General features: G+C 33.8%; 1 protein-coding gene across 11 annotated transcripts in view; it reads right to left on the reverse strand.

Moving 5' to 3' along the window:
• LOC138707868 (protein ST7 homolog) overlaps positions 1 to 17048 on the reverse strand; it is a 159357-nt gene that overhangs the window by 65479 nt on the left and 76830 nt on the right. For all 11 annotated transcript variants that reach the window (XR_011334406.1, XM_069837855.1, XM_069837854.1 and 8 more), the window contains 2 exons: positions 9379 to 9612; positions 7157 to 7254 (listed from right to left, as the gene is read on the reverse strand). Coding sequence is in view for 10 of the 11 variants with exons in the window: in XM_069837855.1 (XP_069693956.1) it covers positions 7157 to 7254; positions 9379 to 9612 (332 nt within the window). In the remaining variant the exon portion in view is untranslated. The remainder of the gene's footprint in view (positions 1 to 7156; positions 7255 to 9378; positions 9613 to 17048) is intronic.

Below are 17048 nucleotides of genomic sequence, written 5' to 3' on the forward strand. Positions count from 1 at the left end.
CAAAGTTATTAGATGACAATATTTGACATACTAAATTCTTATCTCTATAAGGCCCCCAGGAATCAAGTAACAAACAGTTCGACATACCAATGTGAGGCAAAAGTGCCAACTCAATAAATGCACTGAAAAGTTCTCTCGTCATTTTTCTAGATTGCGACCATCACACAATTCAATTATCAGCTTTGAATGCAGCCTGCTCAACACTTTGGCTGGGTGACGTTGATTACAGCAGCACTATAAAGAGACAGGGAAGGAGACATGTTTGATTTTATGTTTGTTCCGAGAATTTCATACGCATTCATTGTAATGTGTCTAAAATTCCCCCTCTCCCTCCGATCACCCACCTACATGCTCACAATATAATAGCAGTAGGCGATGTAAAATTAGCAGTTTTAATATGTCCCAGAATCATATATCCAAAAATTATGTATAAATTGTTTAGACCTTTGCTTAACATAGAGTTGTGTTTCCCTATTATTTTTAATGAATGTAACCTCTCCTTGCTACGTTTAGAAAGTGCACTGCTTGTCGTCACCATGTGCTTGCTACGCTGCTTCTGGCAACACAACATATGTATTCAATCCTCGCGCCCATCAGGTCAAATGTAATACTGTAGATTCCCACTGGATGGCAGAGACCCCACCTCTCTCTAGCTCATTCATATGTGCATCGTAGAATGTAAGATTTGAGATTTCAACATATTTCAGAATGCTCTTTCAAATGGTGTATAAATTCTTTGGAAGTTATCTTAACATTGAGTGATGTTCCCTTGTTAGATGTAGAGATAATATCAAGTGTTGCAGAGTTCCATGTCGGCTTCATTATCATGGTACAAAGATTGAAGGACTTCGCACAACATGAATCACTATGAAAATATCAAATCATATTAAATTACCTCTTACTTTTGAAAAAACTTGTATCATAAAATTGTAAGCAATGATCCAAAAGAATTCGTTATATTTTTATTTTAGTTGGTTATTTAACGACGCTGTATCAAATACTAGGTTATTTAGCGTCGATGAGATTGGTGACAGCGAGATGATATTTGGCGAGATGAGGCCGAGGATTCGCCATAGATTACCTTGTATTCACATTACGGCTGGGGAAAACCTCGGAAAAAACCCAACCAGGTAATCAGCCCGAGCGGGAATCGAACCCGTGCCCGAACGCAACTTCAGACCGGCAGGCAAGCGCCTTAACCGACTGAGCCACGCCGGTGGCGAATTCGTTATAAAATCATATGTTTGAAGGCTGTCAATTTATCTTAAGATACAAATCAGATTTCAATGTAAATTTCAATTATGTAATATAGCAACTAATTATTTCGTAAAATAATATACAGACTGTCCCAGAGATATGCAAGACTTAATTATTGAAACAGACTGAATAACTAGCAAAACAATAATTTCGGAGATATTTTATTTATAAAATAAAGTCAGTTAAGCATAACTACTCTCCATTCTCGAAAATCACATTATGTCTAAGCATCTATTTTAGTACACACTATTAAGAAAGTTTGTATGGAATTACAAAGAAAACATTTCTTACTAATTTTTAATAATACTTTGCATGTTGGACTACAATTGATTAAACTACTGTTCCATATATTAATACAGAGACAAAATTTATATGGAAATTTTCTGGTCAATGTGTATTTTCTATATTGTTTTTCGACATGCTGCCTTTTTATGTTAATGTCTGTGTAGAGACTTGACACCGAAGTGTCACTCTTGTGGCTCATAATAGTAACACTCAAATTTAATGCACATTCTGGAGATTTGTATTTGAATTTCCCATTGTTAAAGAGGTAAAGAGAACACAATGTTCACAGGTTGGGTCTACTTTGTCTTTAGTAAGGAGGCACAAAGCAATATTCATACAGCCATCATCACTTTAGTTCACTAACAATAAAAAAGCCCAACCTAAACACCACTGCTCCCTTCTCCCTATCTGAAAAAAATTTTACTGCACACTACTTCATGAATATTCTGTATAGCCAATTGACAGATTAACCACTGGAAATATTATTATAGGCCGAGCAGGATGGTCAAGGCAGTATCATCTCAGACTTGCATTCAGGAGGCAAAGATCCACATCCCGAGGCTGGCCAATCTTTGGGTTTTTTTCGGGTTTTCCCCACTCGCAATTGGATTGTAATTTAATTTTCATTTACCCCGAACATTCTAGCCATTGTCTATACAGTACATGTGTTTGTGTTATCTTTAGGAGGGGATTCCTGCATCGAGCTGATCCCTCACCAGGGGACTCACTCCACTGTCCATATCTCGTGTGTGATCCAAATAATTATCCCTCCCCTATGGGTACTGGCTTGTAAGAACCAGAAAGGAGGTTAAACTGATAAAAATATGTATGTATGTGTATATATACATATTTTTATTTTTATATATGACTTACACTTGTAATAAAGTTACATAAACATTTTCTTTACGAATTTTAAGCTGTTATGTAAACAATGTGAAATGCAGTAAAAGTAAACAGAATCCCTAAAAGTGTAAGATGAATTAAAAAAAAAAAAACTGAAAATATTCCATTATATATATATATATATATATATATATATATATATATATATACATACATACGAGGGGGATCCAGGAAATAACGACCGTTTTGTTGTAATAATTAAAAAAAAAAATATTTATTTGAAAAAATAATGTCTGTTACATAACTGAAGCTTCCTTTACTTCTCTACATAATCACCACCTACATTTAAACATTTGTCGTATCTGTTCACTAGCTTTAGAATTCCCGTGTTATACTCCTCTGCCGCCAGTTCATTAAGCCAGGTGTTCACTGTCGTCTTCAACTCTTCATCACTTCCAAAACGCATACCACCCAGAAAGTCTTTCAGCTTAGTGAAAAGGTAAAAATCGCTAGGAGCAAGGTCTGGACTATAGGGCGGATGATCAAAGATTTCCCAACCGAATTGATCCAGCAATTCTCGAGTTGAAGCAGCAGTGTGCGGGTGGGCGTTGTCGTGAAGAAGCACAACTCCTCTCAAAAGCATTCCTCGCCTCTTGTTTTGGATGGCTCGCCGTAGTTTTTGTAAAGTCTCACAATAACGATTTGCATTGATCGTAGTGCCTTTTGGCATGAAATCCAGCAAAAGAACACCTTTGCGATCCCAAAAGACAGTAGCCATGACTTTTTGTGTTGAGAGAGTCTGTTTGAATTTTTTCGGTTTCTTGGGTGATGAGGGATGATGCCACTGACGTGATTGGCGCTTGGTCTCTAGGGTGTTGTGAGACACCCAGGTCTCATCACCAGTCACAATTTGATCAAGAAAGGCGTCTCCATCTGTGTGATATCGCATCAAGAATGTCAATGCTGAGGCCATTCTCTGAGTTTTGTGTTGGTCACTCAGTTTCCGTGGAACCCATCATGCACAGATTTTGTGGTAGCCAAGATGTTGCGACACAATTTCACCAAGCAAAGAACGAGAGATGTCAGGAAAGGCAATATGCAATTCGTCGAGTGATGTGCGCCTGTCTTGCAAGATTCTGTCGTTCACTTTAGTCTTCAGGTCTTCTGTGATGAGTGATGGACGTCCAGGTCGAGTTTCATCGTGGACATTTGTTCGCCCATTGTTGAACATTTCGCACCATTTTCTCACATTTCTTTCATTCATTACAGTATCACCATACACTTCTTTCAATTGCCGGTAAATTTCTGCAGGTTTCAAATGTCGGGCATTCAAAAATCGAATCACACTCCTCACCTCACAGTCGGCGGGATTATCAATCACGTTGTTCATTTTGAAGTAACACAAAATGCACAATGGCGACTTGTTGCAACCAGTACTCACAACATTATGAGAACACATGTTAAGGAAACCAGTTGACCTTCAAACAAGGAAGGGGAGTCAGCTGCGCGGCGGGTATGCGCGAACGGTCGTTATTTCCTGGATCCCCCTCGTGTGTGTGTGTATATATATATATATATATATATATATATATATATATACACATACAGGGTAGAAGTGAAATAACCTTGCAGATTGAGAGGGACGATAGGGTACACATAAATGAATAGGAAACCAATATTACGTTTTGTGATTAAATGCACAGTTAATTAGAAAATTAAGTTGGAAGTTTCAGCAGTTTGGCAACATCGCCACTAACGTATTCTTCTCGTAATACAGATGTAAGAAGTCAAAGAACTCAGTCTGTCTCACTAGGTGAGCTACTCTCTGGCTACAATGTTGCAATCTGATCTCATTGTGCAGTGGCTAGAAATTAGTGGTTTTTAAATTAAATCTACATGAAAACAGTCCACGCTATTCAAATATGCCAGAGCAATAAATTATTTTTTATTAGATTTCCTATCGATATGGACAAGAATCACAATCCTACTCGCAATAGTTACCGAATAAGAGGGTGTTAAACATTTGGAGGGGGGGGGACTTTTTTTCTGGGGGAAAAAAAAAACTGAACTTTCCACCAATATGATATTACAGTATTTTGTTACCTACAACATGAGCTATTCGCTCTGGAAATCTGCAAGGTTATTTCACTTCCACCATATATATATATATATATATATATATATATACAGAGTGTCTCTGGAGGAATGTATAACACTTAAGGATAATGTAGTTTGTGTTAATCTACATCGATTTAACCTGATATACCTATGTCCGAAATGTAACAGTTGGAATGTTATTGAAGAGCAAACTTTTCAATGGAGAGAGGCGTTATAGACATTTTTTAAGATTTACAACATTATGATATGATACATAATTAAAAATGCTGCATCTTGTGTTGTTCTAATTAGTTTTTCATAATTAAGTACAAACTCTGTAAGAAAATAAAATAATTACACAAGACAAATTACTAAATTTGCCTTTCTTATTGATTCCATGAATTGAATCATTCACCCGAACAACGTAATCAATATTTTTGTTGAATATGAGTTAAAGAGAGAACTACATTATGTCTGTCCTCCTGCAGACGATAGGAAAATTAGTTTTTGCCTAAATCAACATTTGGCACCATTAGAGATATTTGAAATTACTGTTTAGCAGAACAATGTTGTTCAGGTGAATGATTCAATTGTAAATTCATATCAGGCACTGATACCGGTTCTCTTTCTGATCTCAATGAAACACATGGTAGCTTATCAGTTTCAGATAACATCCGGTAAACATGGGAAAACACACAGATAGAACCCTTCGATTGAAAAAATGTCGTCTGTATTACTCAACAGCAGCGAATGCTGAAAGCATGTCTGCATATTCACTATGCGAATACAGGAATTAAATGTCAAGTGAAAGTGTATTCAGTTGTGTGCTGCACTGGCGTTGTGGTGCTCAGATGCTACCATATGTAAAATATCTGGTATAACACATCAAGTATAGTACACAGAACTACAAGACTTTCCAGTATTTCTCCCCAACTGTTAGAATTGAGACAATGGACATAGATGCATCAGGTTAAATCAATATAAGTTAACCCAAACTACATTATCCTGAAGTATTTTACATTCCTCCTGAGGCACCCTGATGAATAAAGAGGACAAGTCACTCAGGTAACTTTTGAGGAGAACGATTTTAAACACAATAAATCCTAACAATATTGTACGAGTATGTTTGTTTTTGTTGTAACTGTTTCAGTTCAAATTGCTACAAATAATTCTCAAACTAATAAGTGTATTGGAAAGCTTATGTTTCGGTAATTTGAATGAATTGAAAGAGTTTCTTTAATGGAAAATGGACTTATTCACTTTGTTTCCCTTACCATTCATATATAAACTTCATGGTTGAATTTCTCCTTGTACCCGAATGTTTTGAGGTTTCCTGTGTAAACACTAAATAGTTACTTAAGGCTTACCTGACCGATTGCCTGATATAAATATAGCAAGTTTTTACATTTTACACTGCTTAAAAACAAGCATGCATTCATACATACATACATACATACATACATACATACAGTAAATGATGAAATCAATATGGCAACTTAGATAATTTCCAGCACGAGAAGGATTATATCATATGAAAGAAAATTATTTGTATGAATTACAGAATGTATAACAATTTTAAAGAACATTTATCAATGCTGCTCTATGTAAGTACCTGTCACAACAGAAAGCTGTAAGTAGTTTCTAAAAGTATGAAAGAAGAATGATATCAAATTTGGAATAGACTTCATAAAGCAAATACAGTCATTCTGTTAATATAATTTCTTTTTAATAGGTTATTTTACGATGCTTTTTCAACTGCTATGTTTATATAGCATCTGAATGAGAAGAAGATGATAATGCCAGCAAAATGAGTCCAGAGTTCAACACCAAAAGTTACCCAGCATTTGCTCTCAATGGTTTGAGGAAAAACCCCGGAAAGAACCTCAACCAGGTAACTTGTCCCAACCAGGTTTTGAACCCGGGTCTGCTTTTTTCACGATCAGGCACGCTAGCCGTTACTCCACAGTGATGGACCTGTTATCAGATAGCTGATATTAGCAATAAGTATATAAATTAGCAGTTTCTATATGAGAAGGCAATAGTATGTCTCCATATGTGAGGAAAGTATAACTAAATCACACACATACTGTATATTTCACTTAAAAAAAAAAAGATATTTCGATACAAACAGGAAAATTCATGATTTGTACGCACATACTCATGACCATATTAAGCAAATAACCTGCAAGAAGTCTGTGGCATTTTGAACATTTTCTGGATTCACACACTCATTTTCCCAAGCCTGAGTATACTGACCTGAAACATACGTAAAATTTAAAACTCATTTACACGTGTCTGGATATGTTTTGTTAATTGCAATTACGCTATGTTCTGATAATTAAGTCCCAGAAATTATTAACACCATGTACGTTGACTTTAAACATCGATTAAGAAGAAAATGGGGCAGTTTTTTATTTTCAATGTATAAAGAGACTAGTGATTATTAAGTTTTATTTTGGAATTACCTACTTAAACTTCAAAATACAGAGAAATTATTAGCCACACTCTGTATATTTTAATATTTTCATGCAAAATTTGGCATTTATGTATCGAAAACTGGGAAACCACTCTGGGACACCCTGTATCCAAGTATAGGATGAAGTTAAAATCCAACATTTTGGCCATAGTTATTAAAAGCTGGTAACCCTCACAAGCCAAAAGATAAGATACTCACATCACGGAACATTTTCACCGCTTCCTTTAGCTTCCCCAGTTTTCTCGCACACATTGCCAATCTTCTTTTAATGTATATTAGAACATTTGTGTCCCTCCCTAAAAAGAACATTCATTATATTTACAAAACACATTTTAAATTTCACATATCTTTAGCTCATCTGAAACAACAGTTTTGTGTATCTCATATACAATAATTGCTTGCAAGTATTAATGCATCATAATAAACCCACATGAGTCGTGGGTGTTAAAATATTCACTATCTTAGACCTGAAGTCTAACTGGTATCATCAATGTTTAAAGCCAAGTTATTTATCTGGGAAACTTATCTATTTCCATTCAATCACACACGCCAAACATACACTGTGTAACATCAAATGTCATATGAGTTCCTGCCAGTTTTATGGCACAGACACACACATACAAACACACTAAACAACATGCAATATCTCAAATTCTGTTATTTTGATGATGACAAATACTTTTTCTTTACTGTTTACATTCATTCTAATGTGTTCATAACGAATGATGACTATGATAAAAGTACAGAAAGAAAAGAGGGAATCTATAAAGCCTTTAGTAGCAGGCTCACGAAGTATAACAAAAAAAATTTTGAATTCCTTTGTGCAGAAAGATCCACTGATACTTACGTAAAATGAAGAAGATATAACAATGAAATAACAATTATTCAGAGAGAAATCAATTACAAATTTGACAATAATCTCTTATATCAAGAAATGTTTGTAAATTTCTAAGGAATTCAACATTTTTGTTATTGTTTCATCTGATTTACTGACATGGCCACAATACGAACAGGTAAAGGCAAAGAAGAATGCAGAAATCAATGTGGCTCTACTAAAACAAAGCAAGTACGAAATGGAATGGTGCGAGTTTCATTCTAAGTGGAAATAAATAATTCTTTACCTCCATCATAATATAATAGTTTTGCGACCAAATCAATCTATGAAACAAATACCGAAAATAATTTCTCTAAGAGTAAAATGATCGCAGTATAAAGCTTAGAACTCATTTCTTATTACTGACTACACTAAAAAAGTGTAGGGTTTCTTCCAATCTACAACTTTGATTTGTGTGTGTTAATGACATGAAAGAGAGGGGAAGTAAGGACCGAACTTTAGAATTTCCCTTATGAAATATATGTTCTGAGCATTATCTTTATTAAATCTTAATATGAACTAAGAACTAAATTGTTAAAATTATTATACACTTCTTCAAGTGCAGTAGCTAGTAAAATACTGTATTTAAACAACGTATTTCAATCTTATAGAAGTAGTAAAATTTAGTAACAAATTGTATACTGGTACATTTAACACTGTAGTCATGGAGGTTCAGGGCTCCATCTGATAATTGTAAAGTTTGTTTCGAATATGCAATCAAATAATAAATAATAAATTGTTGGAACACCGTTTTACTCAGTATACGAAACTGAAATTCTGGTAGAAAGAACAGAACATCCAATGAGTTCATTTTCATCACTCATATTAAAATCATGCATGCATTACAAGACCATAGTACAATCTTATATATCATGTTAAAACATTGCCTCTTGCTTCACTAATTATAGACAAGGATGGGTGAGAACATGCATACATACAATGCGCATCTGCACACTTAAATGGAAATGCACAAACGCACTCACACACATAATGAAGATAAACTGTCTCACATGCATGCCATGAATGTGAAAGAATGTGAGTGGTAGAATTACGCTACATTAATTTCATCCCTAGAAAAAGCTTTGTATCACACTGTCAAGAGACTGACAGCAGTTCTCGAAGTTAATGTGAAAGAACAAATTGCTTTGCTTGGGATCAAACCCACGATAAATCAGAATAAATTTCAGGCAACAAAATATTTGTAATCCACTCATGTAAAAGAGTTGTTAAAGTTACAGTTGCAAAATTTTCAAAGGATCAATTCAAGAAGTCTCAAAACCAATAGAAACTGAATGACGACCTATGAAGTAGTTTAACAACAGTGAAAGTGCTTGTAAAATCCGCCATGAGGAAAGATAGATACTTTGAAAGAGTGACGTATCAGGTGACGATTTAGTCAAGATCATTCCATGCCTATGACGAGGGTGTCTCATTTAATATAATACCTACAGTTTGTAAATAGTTAAGACACAATGCATATTTATTGTACATGATGTGGTAAGCGACAAAATATGAGAACTTAAATAAGAAAGAAAACATAACTCACTATGCAATGCTTCCATTACTGATCCTTGGTGCTGTGTTTGTTGAGATTTCCTGTAATTCATTTCAGCTGCTCTGAGCGCCTGTTTAAGAATCTTCTCTACATCTAGAATAGTCGTAGCTTCTTCTTCTGCCAGCAAGATATACGCTGGCGCACAATCAGGATTTTTTTCCAAGGCATCATGTGCAGCCTTAATTCTTGCAACTGGATTCCGTTCACGCCATGCTGTTTGCATTACTGTGAGAATACACGTGTTAGGTTCCAATTTCAAAACAAAAGAAAAACAAATGGAAATTCCTACAAAGTAATTTATAACTTACTATTCCCGTTCATTACTAATTTTACCTTTTAATGATGAAGGTATTGAGATACCTAAACCTCGCTTCCTCATTAATATCTGTGCCCTTTTTTTACCTTACATAATGAAATGAAGTGATTTAAGAGTTAATGTGTTTAATTAAAGCTCGAATTTTGTCTGATTTTTTCTCACAATACTGAAAACTGTTTCTATAGGGCAGTTATTGTGAGACCCAATTAGTATTGCAAACACAACTTTACTAAATGTTTTATACTTTACTTGCCAACTTTCATTTCTGAGATCTGCAATTTTGGCCCATTTTGCATCTATTCTAGGTCCATTTATAATGCATTCAGGAAAAGTATCGCATTGGCAAATTCCTTTTCATGTCTATCATATTTATATTCATTAACCAAATTTGGGGACCTTTGGATAAAATACTCAAGAGATGAATATGAAACATTTTTTCCGTGTGAAATATCTACAACTTCTGTACAGTTAAGAAATTTATCCTCAATTGTTACACTCTCCAACAGAGCTGTAAAACATGTGCTCTTCGTAATCATTTTCTTTGAAGTATGCTCTGACTTCTATTCCATTTAGCAACTCCTCATTGACTTTCTAATATTTCCTCTTTTCGAATTCGACACTGGAAAGTGAACTAGAATCACAATGAATTGAAAATGGCTTAACGAATCTCTGACCAATAGGTCAGTAGAAGACCAAGAAATGTTTATCTGAACCATCATCTTGCAGAAACTAATTTAGAGAGTTAAAAACAGGAAGTGTACTCTGCAGGAAATAACGATAGCAATGTAATGTACGGAAGTGACTATTAATTTTGATCCATTTTGTTGCCAAATGGTGCACATAGAAGCAAAGAGGGTTAACATATTCCCCCCTTCCCTCATTTCTGTTTTGGCATGATAAGTTTGCTTTTCTGTAATAATTTTTTCTTTGGCCATACTGCTGCCATAGTGGGGGAAATCCATAATAATTACAGAAAATGCTTAATAGTTGGCACCTTTGGACTAATATTTAATCAGAAAATGAGGTTTAATACTTCACTAACAACAAAAATTAATTATACCAGTAATGTAGTGCAGCTATGTTCATTGCAAAAGAGGGAATATTGATACTTGAAAATGAAATTAACATATATTAGCTGTTATACGACAGAAAAAGAGCAACAAAAACAGCTCCTTGAGTCTCCTGCAGCAGCGACAGAGGCAGCAGCAGTAATAATAATAATAATAATAATAATAATAATAATAATAATAATAATAATAATAATAATAGTAATAACTACAGATAGTTCATTTTACGAGGAATGCTAAGCCTAGCGGCAGCGTAGTGCACATTCACTGTGAGACAACAGCATCACTAGCCATGTGCTGTGTGCCACTGCTGCCACTAGATTTCAAATACGAAATATTACATACTTACCAATGACTTCAGATACTGTTGAAAACAACCTCTTTCTGCAGTGAGACACGTGCTACATCTCTTAAATAAATTATGTGACACATCCTGCAGTTCAGCTTGAGTAATTTTTGTCACTTCCTGTTATATTGCAGCCTTCAGTTGTTCTTAAGTATGGAGATTATTTTTATACACTTTATGCTTCAAGTTTCCCCAAAGATAAAAATCACAGTAACTGAGATCAGAGGATCTAGGGCACCACAAACCTCTGCCTATTATCCGAACTTCAAAAACATCCTTTATGGTGTCCTTTGAACATTCGGAAGTATGTGGGGTAGCATTGTCCTGTTGAAAATAATCGTATTGTTTTTCTTCGCCTGTAAGCTGGCTGAAAAATGAAGTCAGTATTGTATTCACAGTTGTGTTATAAAATATTGGCCCAATTATTTGTCTCACACTAACCGCACAGCAAACCCCTACTTTATCACTGTGCAACGGGACTTGCTGTACAATATGCGGATTTTCATCACTTCAATATCGCACATCTCAAGAATTGACATGACCACTGTCACAGTATGTTTGGATCTTTAATACTGTAATCCGAGAGAATGAAAATTCGGCTATCTTTCCTTTAAATGTATCTTTATAAAACGGTTTCCGGTGTAACAATCTTTAACTATTCCGGTGCACATGTGTCGATCCCCTTCGACCTCCTATTTGAATGCTCGAGGGAAGGGGAAGGGGGATGGTCGTGGGGATGACAGTTGGAACGCGGCGGCAGTTTGAGACTTGGCCTGATCCGGGTCGTTAAGAGGGCAGAATCAACTGAGTTGGAGAGATCAACCAACCGAAACTTGACCTTTGGTATGTTATGAGTATACACCAGAAACTTGGAGATTGTGATAGTGAGATGGGTTATGTGTGGGTCGAGAGATTTTAGCAGATATGTAAAAAGAGCTGTCGCTGAATAAGATAATCTTATTTATTTTTGGAAGTTTGCTGTTGATTCTATTTAAGAGAAAGATTATAATACTGGGAGATATTCTTGTTACTTATTGTTGGAAGTTTGCTGTTAATTCTATTTAAAAGAAAGATTATAATAAAAGGGGATATTCTTGTTACTTATTGTTGAAAGTTTGCTGCTAATTCGATTTAAGAGAAAATTATAATAAAGGGAGATATTGTAATTTTTTGGTTTTCTTTTTCCTGAATTTATTTGTTTTTCAAAGTTTCCTCAGTTAAACACTGGTGTAGTGAGATAAAACCATGCCTCATCAGTCGTAAACATTAGCTATGTATCAAGATGTCCATTGTGAACATTTTCAAGAAACCAATTGCAGAACTGTATTCTAGGGGCAAAATCCTTTTGCTTGATTTATTGCACAAAGCTTATTTTATATGGTAGGAATTTAATTAGCTTGGTTGTTTTGTGAGCTCACCTACAGGATATGTTTGTTTCTTGAGCTAGGCGACAAAGAGATATTTTTGGACTTAATTCTAATTGCACTTTATTATCTTCAAGTTTTTCTGCAATTAAATCATGTTGTTTACACTCCCTAGACTTGTCACAAACTGTATCTGTTGTACACCACTTTTTCATTCATTAACTTCAAAACGCAAGATTGTGTAGGAATTGTTGAACTGGCAAATTTGTGCACAGATCTACGAATGCATTTGTTATAACTGTTTTTCTTTACATAACACTCTACTAGATAAATTCGTTCTTCAATAGTATACGTCGTCATCTCACAAAATAGGTGTACACCACAGCGAACTTCAAACTCAACTGAATCAAATACGTTGGAACCTGGGACTTTATACAGGACATGTCAAGCCAAGGTTGCTTGCACAGCACATAATTTTGCCGCTGCTTGGCCCATAATACAAGCATTCCTTGTAAAATGAACTAGCTGCATAATAATAATAATAATAATAATAATAATAATAATAATAATAATAATGATGATAATGGTAATAATAATAATAATAATAATGGTAATAATAATAATTTATATATTACATAATTTATTAAAATATTAATGTGCTAATCAATAGTTATTCGCCAATAATAGCCTTGCACAATTGATACAATAATATAAATTAAAATCAATATTGTAATGTTGATTAATGGATACAAATAATATAACAATCTTAAATGAAGAATTCTTCTCTAATCGGTGATATATTATACTAAAAGAATACTACGAATATTCGAATGAAAGTTAAAGATAATTTTTACAGGAAAAAATAAATATGTCATTGCCAAGAACAAATTAAGTCTATACATTGAAAGGATCAAATTCACAGCCATGCATCTGAAAACCAGTGAAAGAAATTTTGAATATCTATTATAAACTGTAACAAATTTAACCAACTTTGTGCAGTTTGTATCAAATAGTTAGATTGTAAATTGCAAGTTGATATTATCTATACTGACATGACTAAAGCATTTGACAAGATTAATCACAATCTTCTTTTGTCTAAATTAAATAATTATGGTTTCTCACAACAAATGTTAAAATTAATGACATCATATTTAAGAAATAGACAGCAATATGTTAAATACCATCAATCAGAGTCACATATTTACACTGTTAATTCTGGAGTACCTCAAGGCTCAAATTTTGGCCCACTATTATTCTTGATTTATATTAATGATTTGCCTAAAGTAATTAAATATTCAAAATGTTTACTTTATGCTTATGATCTAAAGATATTTAAATCAATACAAAATATGTCCGATATAGAATTACTACAAATTGATATCAACAATATTTATCAATGGCTTTTAAATAATGGGTTAAACTTTAATACAAAAAAATGTTGTTATATGACTTATACAAGGACTAGATCTTATTTAAGAGGTAATTATACATTGAACGATGAACCATTACAACGACTATATTGTGTAAAAGATCTCGGTGTAACTATTAATCATAATTTGACTTTTCATAATCACATATTTAATATAACAAATAATGCTTTCAAAAATCTGGGTTTTATTATTAGAAATTCAAAAACTTTACAAAGCACTTCGACTTTGACACTCCTTTTCAATTGTCATGTTCGCGCTAAATTGGAATATGCATCTGTAATTTGGTCACCCGCTTGCAAATCACATAGTAATCAAATTGAAAAAATTCAAAAACGATTCTCTAGATATCTGTATTTTAGAAGATATCATTGTTCAGCCCTCCATAACAAAATTCCGTACAACAATCTACTTGCTGAATTTAATTTAATGTCTCTTGGAAGTCGTAGATTACTTGCTGAGCAACTTTTATTATATAAAATATTCAATGGTCTACTGGATAACAGCAAAATATTATCACAAATCCAGATTAACGCTAGAACATCACATTTAAGAAATCGTCAATTTTTATATTATAAAAAAACCAAACACTTCATCACATAAAAATTCACCAGTGTTAAAAATTTGTTCAAATTTCAATGAAATATGTAAAACATGGGATCTAGATTTCTGCATTTCTTACATGGAATACAAACATTTTCTTATTACTATACTGAAGGTAGTTGATTTTATATAATATTGCTATTTGTTGCTCTGTAATTTGCCAACTATAGCTACATTTTACATTTTTGGCTATGACATCTATATTTAACTATTTTTCATTTATTTTATTTTGTATTTTTCATTTATATCTATATCTGTGTCTTTTATTTAGGTAGTATCTATTTGTCTGTTTTTTTTTCCTTTTCTCATTTTCCATTTTAATTAGTATTTACTCTTGTATCTGTTTCATCTCTTTTTTCATGTTATATGCAATTCTATGTTTTTTTAACGAATATCTGCACTGTCTATTGTAATTGGGGCTTTGCCCTTATAAATAAATAAATAAATACATAAATAAATAAATAAATAAATAAATAAATAAATAAATAAATAAATGAATGAATAAATAAATAAATAAATAAAAACATTTGTGAGCTCTCATATCAGGATACATAAGTTAATACGGTATTATTTAAGAAGACACAGGATATATTATTTTTGAGAAAGAAAAAAAAATTGTCGAGCTCATGGCATCTACAGTAGAGCTCAAGAATATTTTGTAATTAAGGTTTTATGTTGTCAGTACTGTTTGGACGCAGTTACAACAACGCAAAGCACAGCTGTGTCATTCTACGAATAACGTCATGTTGCTGTGGTTACGTATCTAGGAAACTAGCAAGTTCATAGAATAACAATATAAATGTATATTCCATTAGCTCATAAGTATTTTGTGGTTTGATTTGGTGACATGGTATACATTAAATACTGGTGTTTAGGTATTTAGACAGTGCTTGTTTATTTGTACAGACCATTGCTAGCATGCCAAAACAAAATGCATGCTCTGTGGATGTGACACAAGCATTTAAGATTTGAAGAAGAGAAAATCACAGTCTAGCATTGCTGAATATTTCGGTATATCATAACAACTCATAAGTTTGTGGAATCAACAGCAAAAACAAGAAGGATCGGTAGACAATAAGCCAATGTCTGGTCATCCTCGAAAAACAACAGTGAGGGAGGACAGAATCATTTGTAAGCAGTCGGTTGCTGATCCACGAAAATTGGCTCGACAAATTAGGGATGATCTAAAGCAGTGCCATGAACTGAACCTACATGTCTCTACTGTGAAACGTCGCCTAGTAGCTGGTGATTTAAATGGTAGACGACTATCACGAAAACCACTCATAAATCCATAAAATAGGAAGGCCAGGTAAGAGTTTGCAAAAATGTATCAAACCTGGAACACTACAGACTGGTATAAAGTATTATGGAATGATGATAGTAAATTTAATTTATTTTCTTCTATTGGTGTGCAGTATGTATGTCGACCAAAAAAACCAAAGAGACAACAAAAAATACCAGGTACTGACAATTAGCATGGTGATGGTAGCACCATGGTGTGGGGATGTTTTTCTAGACGTAGAGTTGGTCCTCTAATCCAAATAGAAGGGAATATGGATCATTTCTTGTATAGTGACATTTTAGAAAAGAATATGGTTCCACATGGGAGGAAGAATATGTCATGTAAATGGATTTTTTAGCAGGACAATGATCCAAAACACACTTCCAGCTATTGAAAAAAATTTTTACAGATAAAAAAATAAAACTTTTAGAGTCTGCAGCTTAATCTTATTGAACATCTCTGGGATAAATTGGAGCGACGTGTTCGTCGCAGAAGTCACTCAAATAAGGATCAGTTCTTTGCTGCCTTACTGGAAGAATGGTCACAACTTCCACTAGAGCACCGTCAACCAACTTGCAAGCACGCTGTGTTACTTCTGTGTGCATGGTGCTCACAGTGCAGGATCTGTGTCGGCATGGAATGTAGTGCAGTGGCGGCCTGCTTGTCTCTGTAATCTGTAGTTGAGTTTACCATTACACTACAGATGATCGGATAGTAAAGAAAATATATCATGCGCTTTGATAAACACTGATCATTATTCCACTTGTGCCAACACTAAATTACGCCTATAGCCTGAACAACTAAATGTAAATAGCCTATATTATAGAAATACAAATAACACATTGAAGAAACATAACTAAATACAATTTAATTGCAGCTTATACTTGCAACATCTTTTTAAGTGTAATTATATAAGAACGAAACAATACATTGTCAGTGAAAGTTAGCAATTTACAAATGAAACTCCTACATACTGTATTTTATACATTGGGCATGTTGAAAAATATAAACAAAACATATTAAAAAATATAACGATAATACTGGAAAGATAGTTTCAAATTAAAGTGATATAAATTGTGCATGGATACATATCTCAATTAAGAGTCTGACACTTTCAGGTTTACTTGGTACACGCTCTTGCTTTCTGACATCTTTTGGTTTATACGATATGAACTGTATTTGAACATAATGAAACACAACTCTGAACCCTTAATGCCAACCTGAGAAAATGACCTGGATCGTCATTGGACAGTTGA

Source organism: Periplaneta americana, chromosome 10 (assembly GCF_040183065.1).
Source record: "Periplaneta americana isolate PAMFEO1 chromosome 10, P.americana_PAMFEO1_priV1, whole genome shotgun sequence".
Classification (NCBI taxonomy): Eukaryota; Metazoa; Arthropoda; class Insecta; order Blattodea; family Blattidae; genus Periplaneta; species Periplaneta americana.